We start from the raw sequence: 20,378 nt of genomic DNA, 5'->3' as shown, positions 1-20,378 counted from the left end.
TGCCTGACACCAGGCCTTTCTAGTAGTCATGTGCGAGTCCTTACAGTTGCTTGCATAGGCATAAATACATGACGGCGTTGAACCGTGAGCCGTATTCTCTCTAAAATCACCTCCACCCAAAAGAGGGCGCTCACAAGGCGCATGAACTATTCCCGTGACGTCAGACCCGGCCTCCCCGGCTCTCTATGTGAGTTGCTGGCTCAGTGGAACGCCCTCTTTCCGGCGGGGGATCTAAGCTAGTCTGGTTGTTGGCCATGAAGGTGAGCTGGGATACTAGACGTGAAATCCAGCGCGGGGAAGCCTTTTCATTGATAATATTAAGCGGCCTGGGGAGATAAGAATGTGTGCTACGCTGCGAGCTCCGTTTGGTGTCTTTATTGGGCTGCACAAGCGCTCGATTGAGATGGATTGAGAGAAGGCCGGGGAATCAGACATGGCGGCGGCCAGGGAATGATTTGTGCTTAGTGTGTTCGTGAACGCAGGCTTGCGTTGTACGGAAGCTGACATGTACTTGGAAGCGACACGTAGTTTGTATTGAATATTGCCAGTGTCCAGCGCCTAACACTTCCTAGTTTCTGTCACTCGTTTCGCGCTACAACTCCCAGCTCTCATAAGTTCAGCTGGTGTATGGTTGTTGACTAAATCCCAGGCTGTTTCTCCGACGTGTCAGTGCTGGGAGCCCTGTGTGTTCTTCACTGTGTGCCTTCTAGTGCTGCTATTACTAACGTGGCCAATATGCTTTCTCTGGGCAGCTTGATTGTTAACATCAGCATTTCATTCTGCCTGTCAGATTTACAGCAGTGTTGTTAAGCGTCTCCTGATACAGCTGACCATAATGTATACATGTTAGGGACCTTAGATTGCAAGCTCCACGGGGACAGTGACTGATGTATAATCTCTGTTGCAGAGGTTATGTGGAAAAATGTCTCTGTAGGTCTCTCAACGCTCGCTACTTTCATTACTGGGGCAGTGATCCTGCTTTTATAGAATTGCTGCCTGTGGTTGGATTTGACTTTTTTTTGACCAACTTTTAATTGGCTTTCCTTGTGTTGTATGAATTATTAGCCCTCATCTCCTGGTTCTTTCCAGCCCACATGTGTCCATACTATCTACCTGTGTAGGAGCAAAACAGTAACTTTGCTAGCAGCTGAACAAAAAAAATGCAAACAATTAAATCCCACCCACCCCCCAAAATGAATACAGAATTGTCAACCTCATACTTAAAGAAATGTATACCTTTTTAACTTCTTTATAGTAATAGGTTAGTGTGTCGGTGCCATGGATTTTAAAAGATGTTTGTGTTAGATTTGCCTAATTGAGGTGATGTATCATTTGCTCAATAATGAACAGCAAAGACATTTTGTTAAATAAAACCCAAACACATTCAGTACTGTACAACAGTGATCAGACACAGACTGCACTGGTCACAATATGATCGACTTACTGTATTCACTTAATATCTGTTGCTATTGATGGTATAAGCGTCTGTCAAAGAACAGTTCACATGCCTGTGTACACTTACATAATGTTCTAACTAACAAGAATAATCATTTACATAATTTGGGGCCCCTGAATCAGCCTCCTTCACCATCCAAAACTTTGCCATGAAGGTGCCCCAATACAGTTTTGCTGCTCTGTACCTCTGGTTAACAAGCACAGTAGTACTGTATACCTACATTTTATTAAATTTTAAGCATAATACACACTCAAATAATCTTACAGCACTTAAAGGAACAGCAACACCAAAAGGTGTTTTAAAGTAAGGTAAATATCATGTACTGTTGCCCTGCACTGGTAAAACCGTTTGCTTCAGAAACACTACTATAGTAAACAAGCTGCTGTGTAGCAATGGTGGAAATTGAAAAGTCTATATGGCACAGGTTAAATAGTGGATAACCGATAACACCATTATGTTCTACAGAGCTTATGTGCTGTGTAACCTGAGCCTTTTCTCATTTGAATGGCTGCCCCCATTGCTACACAGCAGCTTATTTATATAAACAAAAGTAGTGTTTCTGAAGCAAACCACAATTTTACCAGTGCAGGGCAACACTGCATTATATTTTTATTACTTTAAAACATACATTTTTTGATGTTATTGTTCCTTTAAATGTAATTTGTATTAAGGTGTTGAGACCATATTCTGCAACTTGGATTCATTTCAAAAGACAGTTGGAAATCTTCAAGCAAATGTTTACTACTAATGATTATATTTTATTTACAGCTTAATATCTCGTTCCCAGCCACTGGCTGCCAAAAGCTCATTGAAGTGGAGGATGAGCGCAAGCTGCGTACTTTCTATGAGAAGCGCATGGCCACAGAGGTCGCCGCAGATCCCTTGGGTGATGAGTGGAAGGTAAGCTTCCTTGCATATCTACAGACACTTGGGACTCTGATTTTGAGGTGTTTTTGCTGTTTTTTTTAATTGGCAGGAATCAGGAGGAGGAGCTGGCCATAGATGTAAAGATCTTTAAAAGATCTTTTCGTTATCGTGAGACCACGATTATCTCGAAACGATAGTTTAAATGTACGATTTGTCCATCAACTAAAAAGACCATTTCAAGCGATATTGCCAGGAAAACTGAGGGTAGCTGCCTGCTTGGCCCTGCAAACATAGATAGATTGCATTGGGACCGATAACATTTTTTTAACCTGGCCGATCAATTTTCTGACAGATGTCGGCCGAAAAATCGTAAGATGTTCGATTCCCACTAACTTCACGATAATTTGTCGGATTTCAGTAAAATAAGTGGTTCACCAACAAAAGATCTTTGCGTCTATGGGGACCTTTCATCATTTAAAGGACCATAAATTCTAATTTACTGGTTGATGCCAGTATGTATAGTACAGGTATGGGATCCGTTATCCAGAAACCTGTTCTGAAATTAACATCTCCCATTATCAATTAATCCATATTTTTCTCTTTAATAATAAAACAGTACATCATTGTACTTTATCCAAACTAAGATGAAATGAATCCTTATTGGAAGCAAAACCAGCCTGTTGGGTTTATTTAATGGATTTTCTAGTAGACTGAAGGTATGAAGATCCAAATTACGAATAAATCCGTTATCCGGAAAACCCGAGGTCCCATATCTATATAGGAAAATATCTCATTTTGCACATGCACAAGTCAGCTTAGAGCAGGCAAACCTAGGGATTTATGGTTTACTCCTCCAATTAATTAGACTTTCCCTGTTATTCTCTTGATGTGCTATTATTCCTATTGAGTTTTAATTTGGTTCCCTAATCCTGCAGGATCCAAGGGCGAAAAGGAATTATTTTGGTAATGTTTTGTTATCCATGTTATTTCTTTTCTAGGGATATGTTGTTCGCATCAGCGGTGGAAACGATAAGCAAGGCTTCCCCATGAAACAGGGAGTCCTAACTCATGGTCGTGTTCGTCTTCTATTAAGCAAGGGTCATTCCTGCTATCGCCCCAGGAGAACTGGTGAACGCAAGCGCAAATCTGTACGTGGATGTATTGTGGATGCTAACCTCAGTGTCCTGAACTTGGTTATTGTTAGGAAAGGTAAGTTATACATAAAAAACAGCCTGAACATTTTGTATGTATCTTATGCTTGTGAATAGAAGGTTAGGAAAAATAAGATCTTGCTTAGGGGGTAATCTTTTAAAATCCTACTATTGTACTCAAAGGGCAAGGAAAGGCTAATTTACAGTTCATGAAAAAAAATCACAGGCTGCTTTTCTCAGGAAGAGCTGTGACACTTTTTAATTCCCAGGATTCCTTCGTTATGCTTGGGCTTGCACATATGTGCATGAATATGCTGAAATAGAAAAAATGTTACTATATTGTGCAAGGCTAAGCTAATGCAGGGAGTAGAATTATGATAATGCTGTGGCACATCCTTAGAAACTTCCTTGGGCAGATGAATTGGCTTTCCCTTGTCTTTTAACCATACACAGAGATATGTTTTACACTCCCCTCCTGGAGCAAATTGCAAACCAATGATATTTATAGTATGATGTGTCTCGATTGTTTGCTCAATACACTTCAAATGTTATGCAAAACTTGATATCTAGCTTTGAGGGATACAATACCTTTAGGTGTTTTACAAAGAGCATTTATGTGTAATAGTAATCATACAGTCGTGAAAGAATTTTGTTTACATTCATTGGCTTGAGCATCTACAATTTTTTTTAATAGTAATCCTGCTTAAAAGTACTGGTTTATTATGTTTTTTAGGTGAAAAGGATATTCCTGGCCTGACAGACAACACTGTTCCTCGTCGCCTGGGTCCCAAAAGAGCCAGCAGAATCCGCAAACTATTCAACTTGTCCAAAGAAGATGATGTGCGTCAGTATGTAGTGAGAAAGCCTCTGGCTAAGGAAGGTAAGTCCCCTTGCTGTTCTTTAGAGCAAAACGTTAATAACCCTTCCCAGGTAACCCCCTGAAGAACCCCCCCTTATCTGTAATGCAGCAATTAGAGGCATGTTTATTAAATATTCTTTACCTTTCTCAGGGTGACTGAGAGAACTTATATTAGTGTAGAAACATAATTGTACAGATGTACTTTATAATAAAGCAAGTTTAAAAACAAAAATGAAACAGACTACATTTTCAACACAAGTTTATTTATCTTTCATACTATTCATGTATCAATCTCTAATTCAAACCACTCCCTGGTTGATGAAGTAATTAGGACCCTAGCTGTCGGCTGTCAAAACTTCTACCTGTGGAACCACTGAATAAAATAATTAAAAGGCACAATTTAAAAAATCACTAATTCTAAATTGTCTTGGAATATTGCCTTCTTCATAAAACTAAGGTGTTTATTTATCAAAATCCAAATTTTTCATTATTTTCTGAAATATACTCGACCAAATCCGCACAGGTTATTTCCCCTTATTTATCAAAACATTTTCCAAAAAAAATCCAATGTGGGAAAAAACGTGTGAAAAATGTACAGAAATTTGAACACATTTTTTGGATTTTTGCCCGAAAACCACAAAATCTTTAGATTTTTGCACGAAACCCAGCACAGATTAGGATATCCATGGGACTTCTCCCATTGACTTATATACAACCTCGGCAGGTCTGAGATGCAGGATTTTTGGATAATAAATCAAGAAAAATACAAGGTTTTTTTTTTCCCACTAAAAATACAGATTTCTCTTGCCTAGATTGGGGGACACAGGCACCATGGGGATGAAGATCCTGTTGCTTGGAGAAAGGACACTAAAAGGTTAAAGTGGCTCCTCCTCCTCCTGCTCTGGGCTTCATCCCCGCCTACCTCCTCAATCCTCAGTTTTCTTTTAGTGTCCTCAGAAGGAGGATGGACACTTCGTGGCTGGGAGCAATGGTACAGATTTATTCAGTATCATGCCACTACTAGGGGTCAGTGTTTCTCTTCCAGAACCCCTCCAGCCAAGGACTTCTGATCTGAAGATGCTCTATAGCCTTCCCGCTCTACGGAGGCTGCAGGCTGGGGAGCTCCCCCCCCACACTACCCTGGGCACTGGTTCCCGCTCTCCGGAGGCTGCACCAGTAGCCACGACGGAGGGTATATCTTTTATTGAGCATTCCTGGCTGGCACAAGGAGGTAAGTCAATTCCCTCCTCCCTCCCCCCATTACATGCTGCCTGTCAGCTCTGCAGAAAGCCATTTACTTTCACTTTCACTGCTATTCTCTCACACAGATTTTCCTAGGCATTTAGTTTCACTTTCACTGCTATTCTCTCACACAGATTTTCCTAGGCATTTAAGTTTCACTTTCACTGCTATTCTCTGACAAAGATTTCCCTAGGCCAGGGATGTCCAAAAGGTAGATGGGATCTACCAGTAGACCTTTAGCTGGTCATCAGTAGATATAAAGACACTGTCAACACACAGTTTGTCTAAATCACCCTCCTGTTTCATGCTTTTTATTTGATATTTATGTTAAGGTTACAATATACATTTTCTCATGAATCAATATTAAGTCATATTTTCCATGGAACAGAATTCTAACAATGCTTTTATATATGTAGATCATAATGGGACAACAGCACTAAAAGTAGTCCCCGCATTGGTAACTCAGTGCCATTCCCAGCGATCTTTCGCGCCACCATCTGGCGATGCGTCTATTTCATTGTGCACGAGTCGCTGCACACGCGCCTCACGGGCGCCATCTTACTAAGGTACCATACCAAAGCCCGGGAAACCTCTCTGGCAGCCATTTTGGATCCGCATCTCTCTCTCCAGTACTGAGCGTTTCCAGCCTCACTGTCTCTCACAGAGAAGAACAAGGTACCATTCCTTCCTACCTTGGTGAATAGGTAGTTACACTTCCCTTACTCTTTCTCTAGGGGATTAACACTTCCCTCTCTCTATGGGACCTACTGTGGGATTTTTCACTACTTCCCTCTGTCTCCACAGATTGCACTCTAAGGGAGAAGTGGTTCACTCCTCTGGACTCTCCTAATATTCCCCAATATCTTACTTACTGGGTTGCACTACATAGTATAGCCATGACGGGCAGGGCAGATGACCAGTCCCTTCCCAAGCAGGCAACTGCATGTACCACCAATGCAATTTAGTATTTGGCATGGGCTACTTGCAGACCTAAATTTGCTAGTGTTTTGGCTGAGCCAATATGTGAAGCCTGTAAGACTGCAGCAGTCACTGCACAATTACAATCCCACACAGCCCTACCAGCCAGCTCTGCGACAGCTACGGCTAATCAAACGAGCTTGGATTCTGAATGGTGTGCGCTCTATCTCTAGCGGGTCTACAAAACCTAGCCAGAATTCCAGAGACTCTAGATACCGTCCTACAGCACCTATCTACAGAGCCTCACAGACCGGTCACTCAGCAGTCGGTCACAAAGCGACCTCCCCTTTCCCCACCTGTTTTGCCTGATGAACAGGAAGAGGCATTGGGAAGAGGGACAGATCCTATCCGCAGATGAATAGGATCAGGATACCCCTAGATCACAATGAGAGGTCGAGAGCCTGATTCAGGCACACCCCACTTTTAGCAAACCAATAACATTTTCAAGAGGCAAAAGAAGTCTTCTTGTGTCTTTCCAGCCTATGAACAGCTGGGCGACATTGTTAAAGCACAATGGAAAACGCCAGACCATAGAGTCCAATTTTCCATCGCTTTACTCAAACTTATCCTTTTACTTTACAGACCTTGGTCTTCACCCCCAGCAGTGGACCCACCCGTCTCTAAATTGTCAAAGACCACCACCATTCCAGTAGTCGATGCGGATTCCTTTAACGATCCTATCAACAAACGTCTTGAGGGTTTCTGCAAGTCGATTTTTACAGCAGCAGGCAGAACTCTCCGACCTATTATTGCCACCCCATGGGTATCCAGGTCAATGGAAGTTTGGGTGGAACAGGTGGCCCAACCTCTTTCTAGCTCCGATAGCGGACACAAATATATAAATTTGCGTAGCAGTCCTGGACGCGGCTAAGCTCGTCACATGGGCTTCGGCATAATCCATTGCAGCCAGATGTTTCCTTTGGCTAAAAAACTGGTCAACAGATCTTACCTTGAAGTGGTCTCTGCTTGGTCTCCCATTCTCGGGGAAAAAAAAAAAACAAAAAACAAAAAAAACAACTTTTTGGTGCTGAACAGAGAAGGAAAATTCTCAAGCTACAGAGCCAGAGGTCCTAACATGAAAAGCAACAAGCTCCGACCCGCCCCAGATTCCAGTCAAGGCAGAGCACGTCTTGGTCAGGAAGCAGAGCAGCACCTAAGCCCGCACGGGACAAAACAGCCTCCGCATGAGGAGGTGCCCACCCCTGAAAGCTAAACCCTTTGGCGGACGCTTAAGTCACTTTCGGGAGGTGTGACGGCATAGAGTACTGGAACCCTGGGTCCTACAGATCATTTCTATCTCATAGAATTCGCTCAGCTACCTCCGAGGTGATTTTCCATCTCAAGGCTCCCTACCACAGAACCCAGGCACTCAGCTTTCCATGGGGTTCCAAACGCCCTGACTGCCTCCGCGGTAGTAATGGCGGTCCCTCAAAGGTAAAAGGGGCTTCGGTTTCTACTTAAACCTGTTTATAGTACCCAAAAAGGATGGATCTTTTCACCTGGTGCTAGACCTAAAGGCACTAAACGACCATGTAAAGAAGCACCACTTCAAGATGGAATCCATCCAGTCAGTCCTAATGTCCCTGGACACAGAGGATTTCAGGGCGGTGATCGACATCAAAGAGGCATACCTGCATGTCCCCATACATCCCAACCACCACTGGGTCCTTCACTTTTCAGTGGCAGGAGAACATTGGCAATCCCTGGCACTCCCCTTCAGACTATCCTCCGCACAAAGGCTATTCACAAAGGTCATGGCTGCGGCTCTAGAGGACCTGCGACTGCAGGGAGTGAGTGTCGTACCATACCTGGACGACCAACTGGTAAAGGCCCGTTCCATGGCACTGGCCACAACTCATCTCCAGACACTAATGCTGTTAGGTTGGCAGATAAACTTCCAAAATTCTCGATTCATACCTTCCCAGAGTACTGAATATTTAGGGCTTGATCTAAATTCTTCATTGGGAAGAGCCTTCCTTCCCCAATCCAAGATCACCTCCATGCAGGGGCTCCTGCCATCTCTGCAAAAAATGGATCAGGTACCTTTAAGGTTGCCATGAGAGTGCTAGGGACTATAGTGTCATCCTGCGATTCCATATGCGCAGCTCCACACCAGAGCCATGCAGAGCCTTACTCCAACACCAGAGGAGGAACTGAGCGAACCTAAACTGCAGGATTCCCCTATCAGATCTAGTTTGAACCTCTATCAGTTGGTGGCTTTGACCAACAACACTTCCGTCAGGAAAACCCTTCCCCAATCACCAGTGGACAGTCATCACAACAGTTGCCAGTCTACAAGGTTGGGGAGAAGTATTGGGAGACCTAACCGTACAGGGACGTTGGTCACAGAAAGAACTACTCCCCATCAACATCCTGGAATTAAGAGCAATCTACCTGTCATTGCTCCAATGGTCAGGCAGACTTCAAGATCTACCTGTAAGAATACAGTCAGGCAATGTGACAGCGTTGGCTTACATCAACCACCAAGGAGGCACAAGGAGTCAAGCTGCCCTCGCAGAGGCACAGCAAATTCTTCTGTGGGTGTAAAACACGGTACCAGCTATCTCCGCAGTTCATATCCCTGGAGTGGGCAACTGGATAGCAGATTTTCTCAGCCGAGAGACCTTAGATCAGGGAGAGTGGAGCCTACACCCAGAGGTTTTTTCAACTGATTCTGGCAAGGTGGGGCACTCCGGAAGTAGACTTAATGGCATCCAGGTACAACAACAAGCTTACGAGGTTCTTCACAAGAAGCAATGACCCTCTGGCCCTAGCATGGACACACTGGTGGTTCCGTGGCAGTTTCACCTAGCATATGTCTTCCCACCACTGGCACTTCTGCCAAGTGTAATCAAGAAGGGTAGAAACAGTTGTAGTGGCACCCTACTGGCCACACCACACTTGGTTCGAAGAGCTCATAAGTTCATCAGTGGACGCACCATTCCACCTTCCAGACAGAATGGATCTGTTATCTCAGGGACTGATCCTCCACCTGAGTTCACCATGGCTGGATTTAACGGCATGACACTTGAAGCCATAATCCTAGCCAGATCAGGAGTTCCAAAAAAGGCCATACCGACCTTACTAAGGGCCAGAAAGCCCGTCTTCGCACGCATCTACCACAGGGTATGGAGGACATTCATATCCTGGTGTAAATCTAAAGCCAAAGACCCACAGTCCTGGGACGAAAGTAGCCTATTGTTATTCCTTCAGGAGGGTTTAGAAATAAGGGCTGGCACTCAGCTCACTGAATGTTCAGGTATCAGCCTTATCTATCCTTTTTCAGCAGCAGCAGCTTGCAATGCTGCCCAACATCAAGACCTTCCTACAGGGAGCATTGAGGATGATACCGCCATACCGTCATACAATCCCTCCCTGGGATCGCAATATGGTACCTTCTGTATTGCAGGAGCAACCGTTCGAGCCATTGGCTCGATTCCATTAACTCTGCTGACTTTTCAGGTAGTTTTCTATTAGCCATCACTTTGGCTAGACTAGTTTCAGAACTAGCAGCTCTATCTTGTCGTCCACCATTTTTGATTTTTTACAAGGACAAGGCGGTGTTGAGACCTACCTAGGATTCTTCCTAAGGAGTTCCATCTTAACCAGGACCTGGTGGTTTCTTCATTTTGTCCTGAACAAAAGACATATTTGGAACAGTTACATATGTAGATGTGGTTCGTTCTCTCAGAACATACACCAGGGCTACCAAGAGTAGAAGGAAGCTAGACAACCTCTTTGTCTTACCAGAAGGACCACGGAAAAGCCTTAAGGTATCTAAGGCCACCAATGCAAGATGGATTAGGTCAACAATCTTGAAGGCCTGTGAGGTACGAGGTAAGACCACACCCTTCCAGGTTCAGCTCATTCTACTTCTTCACTCAGCACTTCTTGGGTGGTTCGCCTCCAGGCTTCAGCAGAACAGGTCTGTAGGGCTGCAGTGTGGTCATCCACACACACCTTTTCCAAATTCTACAAGGTGCATACATCGCCTCAGCCGAAGCGAGCTTCGGCAGGAAAGTGTTGCAGGTGGTTATTCCCTGAACACTAGGGGTAAAAAGTCCCGCCCTCATGGGTAGCTTTGGGACGTCCCCATGGTGCCTGTGTCCCCCAATCTAGGCAAGAGAAAAATAGATTTTTGTACTTACCGTTAAATCCTTTTCTCTTGTCCTACATTGGGGGACACAGGCCTTCCCTCCCTGTATTAGTTCATGTTAATATTGATCAGGTAATATCTTATATAATTTTTGTTGTTCAAATAGCAACAATTTCAAACAGCAGGTGGTTCATACCGTGCTTAGCTTGCATTGGGGAGGAGCTCCTTCTCTTCACATGGGCAATTGGTAGGGCTCGTCATCTCTTCTTCGGTCAGAAAACTGAGGATTGAGGAGGTAGGCGGGGATGAAGCCCAGAGCAGGAGGAGGAGGAGCCACTTTAACCTTTTAGTGTCCTTTCTCCAAGCAACAGGATCTTCATCCCCATGGTGCCTGTGTCCCCCAATGTAGGACAAGAGAAAAGGATTTAACGGTAAGTACAAAAATCTATTTTTTATAGTAAAAAAAAAAAATAGATTTTTTGGCATTTGGACTTTAATAAATAACCCCCTAAAAGTTGACTCAATGGTGAACGCTCTACCCTTTATGGGGTTGTTCAACTTTGAGAACACTTATTGTGATGTAGAGAGTGATTTTCTGAGACTATTTGCAATTGGTTTTCATTTTTTATTATTTGTGGGTTTTTGAGTTGGCTTTTTATTCAGCAGCTCTCCAATTTGCAATTTCTGCAATCTAGTTGCTAGGGTCCAAATTACCATAGCAACCACGTATTGATTGGAATAAGATACTGGAATATAAATAGAGGCCCTGAATAGAAAGACGAGTAATACAAAGTAGCAGTAACAATAAATGTGTAGCCTTACAGAACATTTGTTTTTAGATGGGGTCAGTGACCCCCATTGAGCTGTTGGTAAGACTCGGAAGTAAAAGGCAATTACTTAAAAGCTATAGAAAAAAAAAATGAAGGCCAATTAAAAAGTGGCTTAGAATTCGCCATTCTTTCCATACTAAAAGTTAACGTAAAGTTGAATCACCCCTTTAAATTCTGTGGCAGAAACGACTTATTGTTTTGACTTTATTCCTGGCTTATATACAAATGTGTTTAACACACTTTTTTTTGTAAATACTAGAGATGCACCACTGAGATTGATGTACAGAAGCTATTTTAGTGTTTTTGCATGTTAGATGCCATAGTGGCTTTACATTTATCCTTGAACTTTTCTTTTTCTTTTTTTTTTTTTTTTTTTAAATCTTTGTATTTAATTTTTTTATTTGTCTTATTCCATAACGTAAAAGGCATTCTATTAATTTCACTTGGGTGGAAAAGTCCAATATAAATACTTGACATCCATTTTTACATTTGTGCATATTGTTTTTAGGGAAAAAGCCCAGGACCAAGGCCCCTAAAATCCAGCGTCTAGTGACCCCCAGAGTTCTACAGCATAAGCGCAGACGTATTGCTTTGAAGAAGCAGCGTACTCAAAAGAATAAGGAAGAGGCTTCAGAATATGCCAAACTTCTGGCTAAGAGATCAAAGGTAAGCAGTTTACTGTAGTAAATCGGGCTGTTTTAGCCTGGTGGGAATAAGCACTAAAAGCAGTAGCACATATCAAGCTCTTCTATAAAAATCTTGCTATTTATCAGCAGGTTGTCTATTTTTAAAAATGGCTTTGTAGGTAACTTTGGTTGTTTTGGGGAGCATCTTTGGTGCTAATGAATTATCGAAACAAAAGAAAAAGGTGCTCCAGATTAGCAATTTAAATGGTTTACCAAGTACATCAAGTGGTCCAGGTGCATCAGCCGCAGACACTCTGCTTCAGGGAGCAGCAAACCAGTATATGCAAAAAGAAAAGCACGGCACTCAAAGGAATCCACGGGGGCCACAAAAAAAGTTTAAAAAAACGGTATTTATTAGTTGAAGTTAAAAATTAGACCTCTCCATAGGCCCCGTTTTCATACCCCAAGGGCACTTAATCGAAACGCGTAGTGCCTATGGAGAGGTCTAATACCGTTTTACTTTTTTTGGTGGGGTTTGTGGATTCCTTTGAGTCCCGGATAGCCCTGGTTTTCTTTTGGTTTATGAATTATCGAACAAGCAAATGCATCATTTGATTTTTGCCCTTTTTCTGTAGGAAGCCAAGGAAAAACGCCAGGAGCAGATCGCAAAGAGGCGTAGACTGTCTTCTTTGAGAGCCTCCACATCCAAATCTGAATCCAGTCAGAAATAAAGCTTCATCATGTAAAAATAAATACATTTTGTTGTAAACTTAACATTCTAGTGTTTTTTTCCCAGTTCTGTCACTGTTAAAAAAAAAAAAAATTACCTCTACCAGAGACCAATATAAAAATGTTCTAATGATCTAAATTATGGTTGTCATTGACCATTTGACTTGGCTCCTAGAGTGAGATTTAAAAAAAAAAAAAAAAAGCTTGCTTGATATATGATAGCATGTAACCCTGTAAGGGGGAGAGAATTCTTTTTACTCACATTTCTTGCATAGAAATTTACATTGAAAAAGTAAATAATCCATTCATACTTGGTTTCTGCAGTGAAGTGAGAAAAGCCCTTGTCCAATGCAAAAGGGATAACATAGTAACATAGTAAGTAAGGTTGAAAAAAGACACACGTCCATCAAGTTCAACCTTTTAGATTTTTTTTAATCTGCCTAACTGCCAGTTGATCCAGAGGAAGGCAAAAAACCCATCTGAAGCCTCTCCAATTTGCCTCAGATGGGGAAAATTCCTTCCTGACTCCAAAATGGCAATCGGACTAGTCCCTGGATCAACTTGTGAGCCATCTCCCATAACCCTGTATTCCCTCGCTTGCTAAAAAGCAATCCAACCCCTTCTTAAAGCTATCTAATGTATCAGCCTGTACAACTGATTCAGAGAGCGAATTCCACATCTTCACAGCTCTCACTTCCGAATATTTAGGTGGAACCTCTTTTCTTCTAATCGGAATGGGTGACCTCTTGTCAGCTGGAAAGACCTACTGGTAAATAAAGCATTAGAGAGATTATTATATGATCCCCTTATATATTTATACATAGTCATCATATCACCCCTTAAGCTCCTCTTCTCCAGCGTGAACATCCCCAATTTGACCAGTCTTCCTCATAGCTAAGATTTTCCATACCTTTTACCAGCTTAGTTGCCCTTCTCTGTACCCTCTCTAATTCAGTAATGTCCTATTTGAGTGATGGAGACCAAAACTGTACGGCATATTCTAGATGGGGCCTTACAAGTGCTCTATACAGTGGAAGAATGACCCCCTCCTCCTGTGCTTAGTTGCCCTTCTCTGTACCCTCTCTAATTCAGTAATCTATTTGAGTGATGGAGACCAAAACTGTACGGCATATTCTAGATGGGGCCTTACAAGTGCTCTATACAGTGGAAGAATGACCCCCTCCTCCTGTGACTCTATGCCCCTTTTAATACAGCTCAAGACCTTATTTGCCCTTGATGCTGCTGACTGGCATTGCTTGCTACAGCCAAGTTTATTATCTACAAGAACTCCAAGGTCCTTTTCCATAATGGATTTGCCTAGTGCAGTCCCATTAAGGGTGTAAGTGGTTGGATATTTTTACATCCCAGGTGCATGATTTTACATTTATCAACATTGAATCTCATTTGCCAATTAGCTGCCCAGATTGCCAGTTTGTCAAGATCATGTTGCAAGGATGCCCCATCCTGGATGGAATTAATTGGGCTGGATAGTTTTGTGTCATCTGCAAACTGATACATTACTTACAATACCTTTTTTTTTATATATAGGAGAAAAGAAAAAAAGTATCCCCGTCTTTTTTTCTTTTCTCCCATATATAAAAAAATTCAAATACTGACAGAAGTCAGATCCCCTCCTTTTAATCAATTTTATATATCTGAAGATAGAGCATTCCTTTTTTATTGGTATTACTTATAATACCCTCCCCTAAGTCATTAATGAACAAGTTAAACAAAAGTGGACCTTAACCGAGCCCTTGAGGGACCTCATTAAGAACCTTACTCCAAGTAGAGAATTACCATTAACAACCACCCTCTGCACCCAATCCTGTAGCCAGTTTCCTATCCATGTGCAAACATCTTCATTAAGCCCAATAGACCTTAGTTTAGAAAGCGGTTGTTTGTGGGGCACTGTATGAAACACTTTTGACAAAATCCAAATAGACTACTGCCTCCCCACTGTCCAGCATCTTACTTACTTCATCATAAAATGCAATCAAATTCATCTGACATAACCTATCCTTCATAAAGCCATGCTGATTGCTGCTCATAATGCCATTGACTAGGACAAAATTTTGAATGTGATCCCTTAACAAGCCTTCAAATAATTTGCCCACCACAAATGTCAAATTTACTGGCCTATAATTGCCAGGCTGAGATTGTAATCCCTTTTTAAATATTGGAATAACATCAGCTTTTCTCCAATCCATAGGCACCATACCAGATGAAAGTGAATCTGAGAAAATCAGCTCTCTTAGAACCCGTGCTGTTAAAGAACGGATTAAGGAACATAAAGGGAATATACGCAACTTTAAATCCAATACTGCAACTGATACTCCTGTATCTCGCCACTTTAATATAGATAAACATAATGCCACTCAGTTAAAATGGTTGGTACTTGAAGTGATTGATAATCCACAGAGAGGTGGAAATAAGAAACAATTGTTGCTACAGAAAGAAACACTATGGATTAACCCTTTAAGTGCCAGCAGAATTTCACATTTTGGTTACGCGAAATGCCAGCCGTTTTTGAAACATTTTGTGCTCTCTCACTTTAGGGGCATTTTCTGAGGGGAAACCTATAGTTTACCTAGGAAAACTATACATTGTTTTTTTCGGTAGAAACTGAGCTTTCTAAATCTGCCTGAGTTTTCATGTATTTCCACCTGTGCAAAAAAATTTATAGTGCTAAATACCAAAAAAAAATGAAAAATTACCATTTTTCATCGTATATCAATTTATACCAGAAAAATTTTTCATTTTAGGGATGAAAATCCAACTGATTTGGAAAGCCTTATGTCTCTCGAACGTGCCAATACCAGATATGTATAGTTTTAGGGAGATTTAGGATTTCTGTACAGCAAAAACTCCCGGCAGTATATTACCGAATTTTGAAAGCACTAAGGCAGAAAACGGCATGCTTTAGATTCCAAGGCAAAAAATCCTGAAACCGTAGGTTTACCCCAGAAAACCATACATTTTTGAAAAGTACACATTCTGCCGATTACAAAATGGGTAACTATGTCTCTCTACTCCCAACTACCAAACATAAAAGCTTGTCTGAAAATAGCGGTTTTTCAAAAAAAAATTCAAAATTCTGAAAAATCATTTCAAAGGTTTTATTTTGCTGCTCCGCATATCCCAAACTATATTAGGTACCAAGAAAAAGCACCTGAAATATGATTGCCAGGGGTCCACTGAACAGTTTGATACCCATTATGCATAGGTTTACCAAAGTATCTGGCATTTAGAGACACCAATATGAAGTTAGCACATCCAAATTGATCAGGACTTTACTTCAGCTACTGAGAAATCAACACATTGACTGCATTTTTTGTGGGGTAAAAACACAGAAATATATGTTTACCCCCCAACCCCATATATTTTTGGAAAGTACACATTCTACTGAATCTAAAATGGGTACCCATGCCTTTCTGCTCCAAACTACTGAGTCGCAAGGCTTTCCCAAAATTGTCGGTTTTGGTGAAATATCTGAAAATTGCCTCAAACCTTCAACTTCCTAGCACCATATCGCCCATGTATCATTACGTACTAAGAAAAAGCACCCTAAATATGATTGCCAGGGTTCCTCTGAACATTTTGGTGGTCATTGTTCATAAGTTTACCAAAGTATCTGGCATTTAGAGGCCCCAAAATGAAGTTAGCGCATACAAACAGTCCCGTGGGTAACTTCAGCTAATGAAAGATCAACACATTGACTGCATTTTTGTGGGGTAAAAACACAGAAATATATGTTTACCCCCCAAAACCCATATATTTTTGGAAAGTACACATTCTACCGAATCTAAAATGGGTACCCATGCCTTTCTGCTCCAAACTACTGAGTCGCAAGGCTTTCCCAAAATTGTCGGTTTTGGTGAAATATCTGAAAATTGCCTCATAGCTTCAACTTCCCAGCACCATATCACCCATGTATCGTTACGCACCAAAAAAAAGCACCCTAAATATGATTGCCAGGGTTCCTCCAAACAATTTGGTGGCCATTGTTCATAGGTTTACCAAAGTATCTGGCATTTAGAGGCCTCAAAATGAAGTTAGCGCATACAAATAGTCCTGTGGGTAACTTCATCTAATGAAAAATCAACACATTGACTGCATTTTTGTGGGGTAAAAACACAGAAATATATGTTTACCCCCCAAACCCATATATTTTTGGAAAGTACACATTCTACTGAATCTAAAATGGGTACCCATGCCTTTCTGCTCCAAACTACTGAGTCGCAAGGCTTTCCCAAAGTTGTCGGTTTTGGTGAAATATCTGAAAATTGCCTCAAAGCTTCAACTTCCCAGCACCATATCACCCATGTGTCATTACGTACTAAGAAAAAGCACCCTAAATATGATTGCCAGGGTTCCTCTGAACATTTTGGTGGCCATTGTTCATAAGTTTACCAAAGTGTCTGGCATTTAGAGGCCCCAAAATGAAGTTAGCGCATACAAACAGTCCCGTGGGTAACTTCATCTAATGAAAAATCAACACATTGACTGCATTTTTGTGGGGTAAAAACACAGAAATATATGTTTACCCCCCAAACCCATATATTTTTGGAAAGTACACATTCTACTGAATCTAAAATGGGTACCCATGCCTTTCTGCTCCAAACTACTGAGTCGCAAGGCTTTCCCAAAGTTGTCGGTTTTGGTGAAATATCTGAAAATTGCCTCAAAGCTTCAACTTCCCAGCACCATATCACCCATGTGTCATTACGTACTAAGAAAAAGCACCCTAAATATGATTGCCAGGGTTCCTCTGAACATTTTGGTGGCCATTGTTCATAAGTTTACCAAAGTATCTGGCATTTAGAGGCCCCAAAATGAAGTTAGCGCATACAAACAGTCCCGTGGGTAACTTCAGCTAATGAAAAATCAACACATTGACTGCATTTTTGTGGGGTAAAAACACAGAAATATATGTTTACCCCCCAAAACCCATATATTTTTGGAAAGTACACATTCTACAGAATCTAAAATGGGTACCCATGCCTTTCTGCTCCAAACTACTGAGTCGCAAGGCTTTGCCACAATTGTCGGTTTTGGTGAAATATCTGAAAATTGCCTCAAAGCTTCAACTTCTCAGCACCATATCACCCATGTATCGTTATGCACCAAGAAAAAGCACCCTAAATATGATTGCCAGGGTTCCTCCGAACAGTTTGGTGGCCATTGTTCATAGGTTTACCAAAGTATCTGGCATTTAGAGGCCCCAAAATGAAGTTAGTGCATACAAATAGTCCTGTGGGTAACCAGCTAATGAAAGATCAACACATTGACTGCATTTTTGTGGGGTAAAAACACAGAAATATATGTTTACCCCCCAAACCCATACATTTTTGGAAAGTACACATTCTACAGAATCTAAAATGGGTACCCATGCCTTATTGCTCCAAACTACTGAGTCGCCAGGCTTTCCCAAAGTTGTCGGTTTTGGTGAAATATCTGAAAATTGCCTCAAAGCTTCAACTTCCCAGTACCATATCACCCATGTGTCATTACATACTAAGAAAAAGCACCCTAAATATGATTGCCAGGGTTCCTCTGAACATTTTGGTGGCCATTGTTCATAAGTTTACCAAAGTATCTGGCATTTAGAGGCCCCAAAATGAAGTTAGCGCATACAAACAGTCCCGTGGGTAACTTCAGCTAATGAAAAATCAACACATTGACTGCATTTTTGTGGGGTAAAAACACAGAAATATATGTTTACCCCCCAAAACCCATATATTTTTGGAAAGTACACATTCTACAGAATCTAAAATGGGTACCCATGCCTTTCTGCTCCAAACTACTGAGTCGCAAGGCTTTCCCACAATTGTCGGTTTTGGTGAAATATCTGAAAATTGCCTCAAAGCTTCAACTTCTCAGCACCATATCACCCATGTATCGTTATGCACCAAGAAAAAGCACCCTAAATATGATTGCCAGGGTTCCTCCGAACAGTTTGGTGGCCATTGTTCATAGGTTTACCAAAGTATCTGGCATTTAGAGGCCCCAAAATGAAGTTAGCGCATACAAATAGTCCTGTGGGTAACTTCAGCTAATGAAAGATCAACACATTGACTGCATTTTTGTGGGGTAAAAACACAGAAATATATGTTTACCCCCCAAACCCATACATTTTTGGAAAGTACACATTCTACAGAATCTAAAATGGGTACCCATGCCTTATTGCTCCAAACTACCGAGTCGCAAGGCTTTCCCAAAGTTGCCGGTTTTGGTGAAATATCTGAAAATTGCCTCAAAGCTTCAACTTCCCAGCACCATATCACCCATGTGTCATTACGTACTAAGAAAAAGCACCCTAAATATGATTGCCAGGGTTCCTCTGAACATTTTGGTGGCCATTGTTCATAAGTTTACCAAAGTATCTGGCATTTAGAGGCCCCAAAATGAAGTTAGCGCATACAAACAGTCCCGTGGGTAACTTCAGCTAATGAAAAATCAACACATTGACTGCATTTTTGCGGGGTAAAAACACAGAAATATATGTTTACCCCCCAAACCCATATATTTTTGGAAAGTACACATTCTACGGAATCTAAAATGGGTACCCATGCCTTTCTGCTCCAAACTACTGAGTCGCAAGGCTTTGCCAAATTTGGCGGTTTTGGTGAAATATCTGGAAATTGCCTCAAAGCTTCAACTTTCCAGCATCGTATTGTCCATGTATCATTACCAGCATAAAGCATCCTAAATATAAACATAGGGGTCTACTAAACAGTTTGATGCCCAATATGCATAGATATACCAAACTATGTGGCGCACAGAGACCCCCAAATGACAATATGTATAGACATTTTCACGGCTGACGCGCTGGCTGCTGCAATATAACCACTCGGTGTGTGTATTATGCGACATTAGACCACCTAACAGTACAGAGACCCCAGAAAACCATATATTTTCAGAAAGTACACATTCTGACGAATCCAATATGGGTAAATAAGTGTTTCTACTGCAAACTGCCAAACTGCAAAGCAATGCTGAACATAACGGTTTTTATCAAATTTCTGAAAATTGTCACAAAGCTTGAATTTTACCCCATTATATGCCCCACATTTCGTAACTTATCAGCATAAAACATCCTAAATATGAACGCCAGGGGTCTACTAAACACTTTGATGCCCAATATGCATAGATAAACCAAACTATGTGGCGCACAGAGACCCCCAAATGACAATAGTGTATATACATTTTCACGGCTGACGCGCGCTGGCTGCTGCAATATGAGCACCTGGTGTGTGTAATATGCGACATTAGACCCCCCTAACAGTACAGAGACCCCAGAAAACCATATATTTTCAGAAAGTACACATTCTGACGAATCCAATATGGGTAAATATGTGTTCCTACTGCAAACTGCCAAACTGCAAAGCAATGCTGAACGTAACGGTTTTTATCAAATTTCTGAAAATCGTCACAAAGCTTGAATTTTACCCCATTATATGCCCCACATTTCGTAACTTATCAGCATAAAACATCCTAAATATGAACGCCAGGGGTCTACTAAACACTTTGATGCCCAATATGCA

The 20,378-nt window shown here is 41.5% G+C and overlaps 1 protein-coding gene across 1 annotated transcript; it reads left to right on the top strand.

Annotated features, from left to right (window-relative positions):
- Window positions 1–213: 213 nt before the first annotated feature.
- Window positions 214–12,875, top strand: rps6.S (ribosomal protein S6 S homeolog). The gene is made up of 6 exons (NM_001087120.2): window positions 214–260; window positions 2,225–2,356; window positions 3,322–3,532; window positions 4,208–4,354; window positions 11,988–12,145; window positions 12,741–12,875. Exons 1-6 carry the CDS (start codon window positions 255–257, stop codon window positions 12,834–12,836), a joined length of 750 nt encoding a protein of 249 aa, NP_001080589.1. The 5' UTR covers window positions 214–254; the 3' UTR covers window positions 12,837–12,875.
- The last annotated feature ends 7,503 nt before the right edge of the window (window positions 12,876–20,378 follow it).

This window comes from Xenopus laevis, chromosome 1S (genome assembly GCF_017654675.1).
Source record: "Xenopus laevis strain J_2021 chromosome 1S, Xenopus_laevis_v10.1, whole genome shotgun sequence".
Lineage (NCBI taxonomy): Eukaryota > Metazoa > Chordata > Amphibia > Anura > Pipidae > Xenopus > Xenopus laevis.
This window is presented reverse-complemented; position numbering and strand designations above follow the sequence as displayed.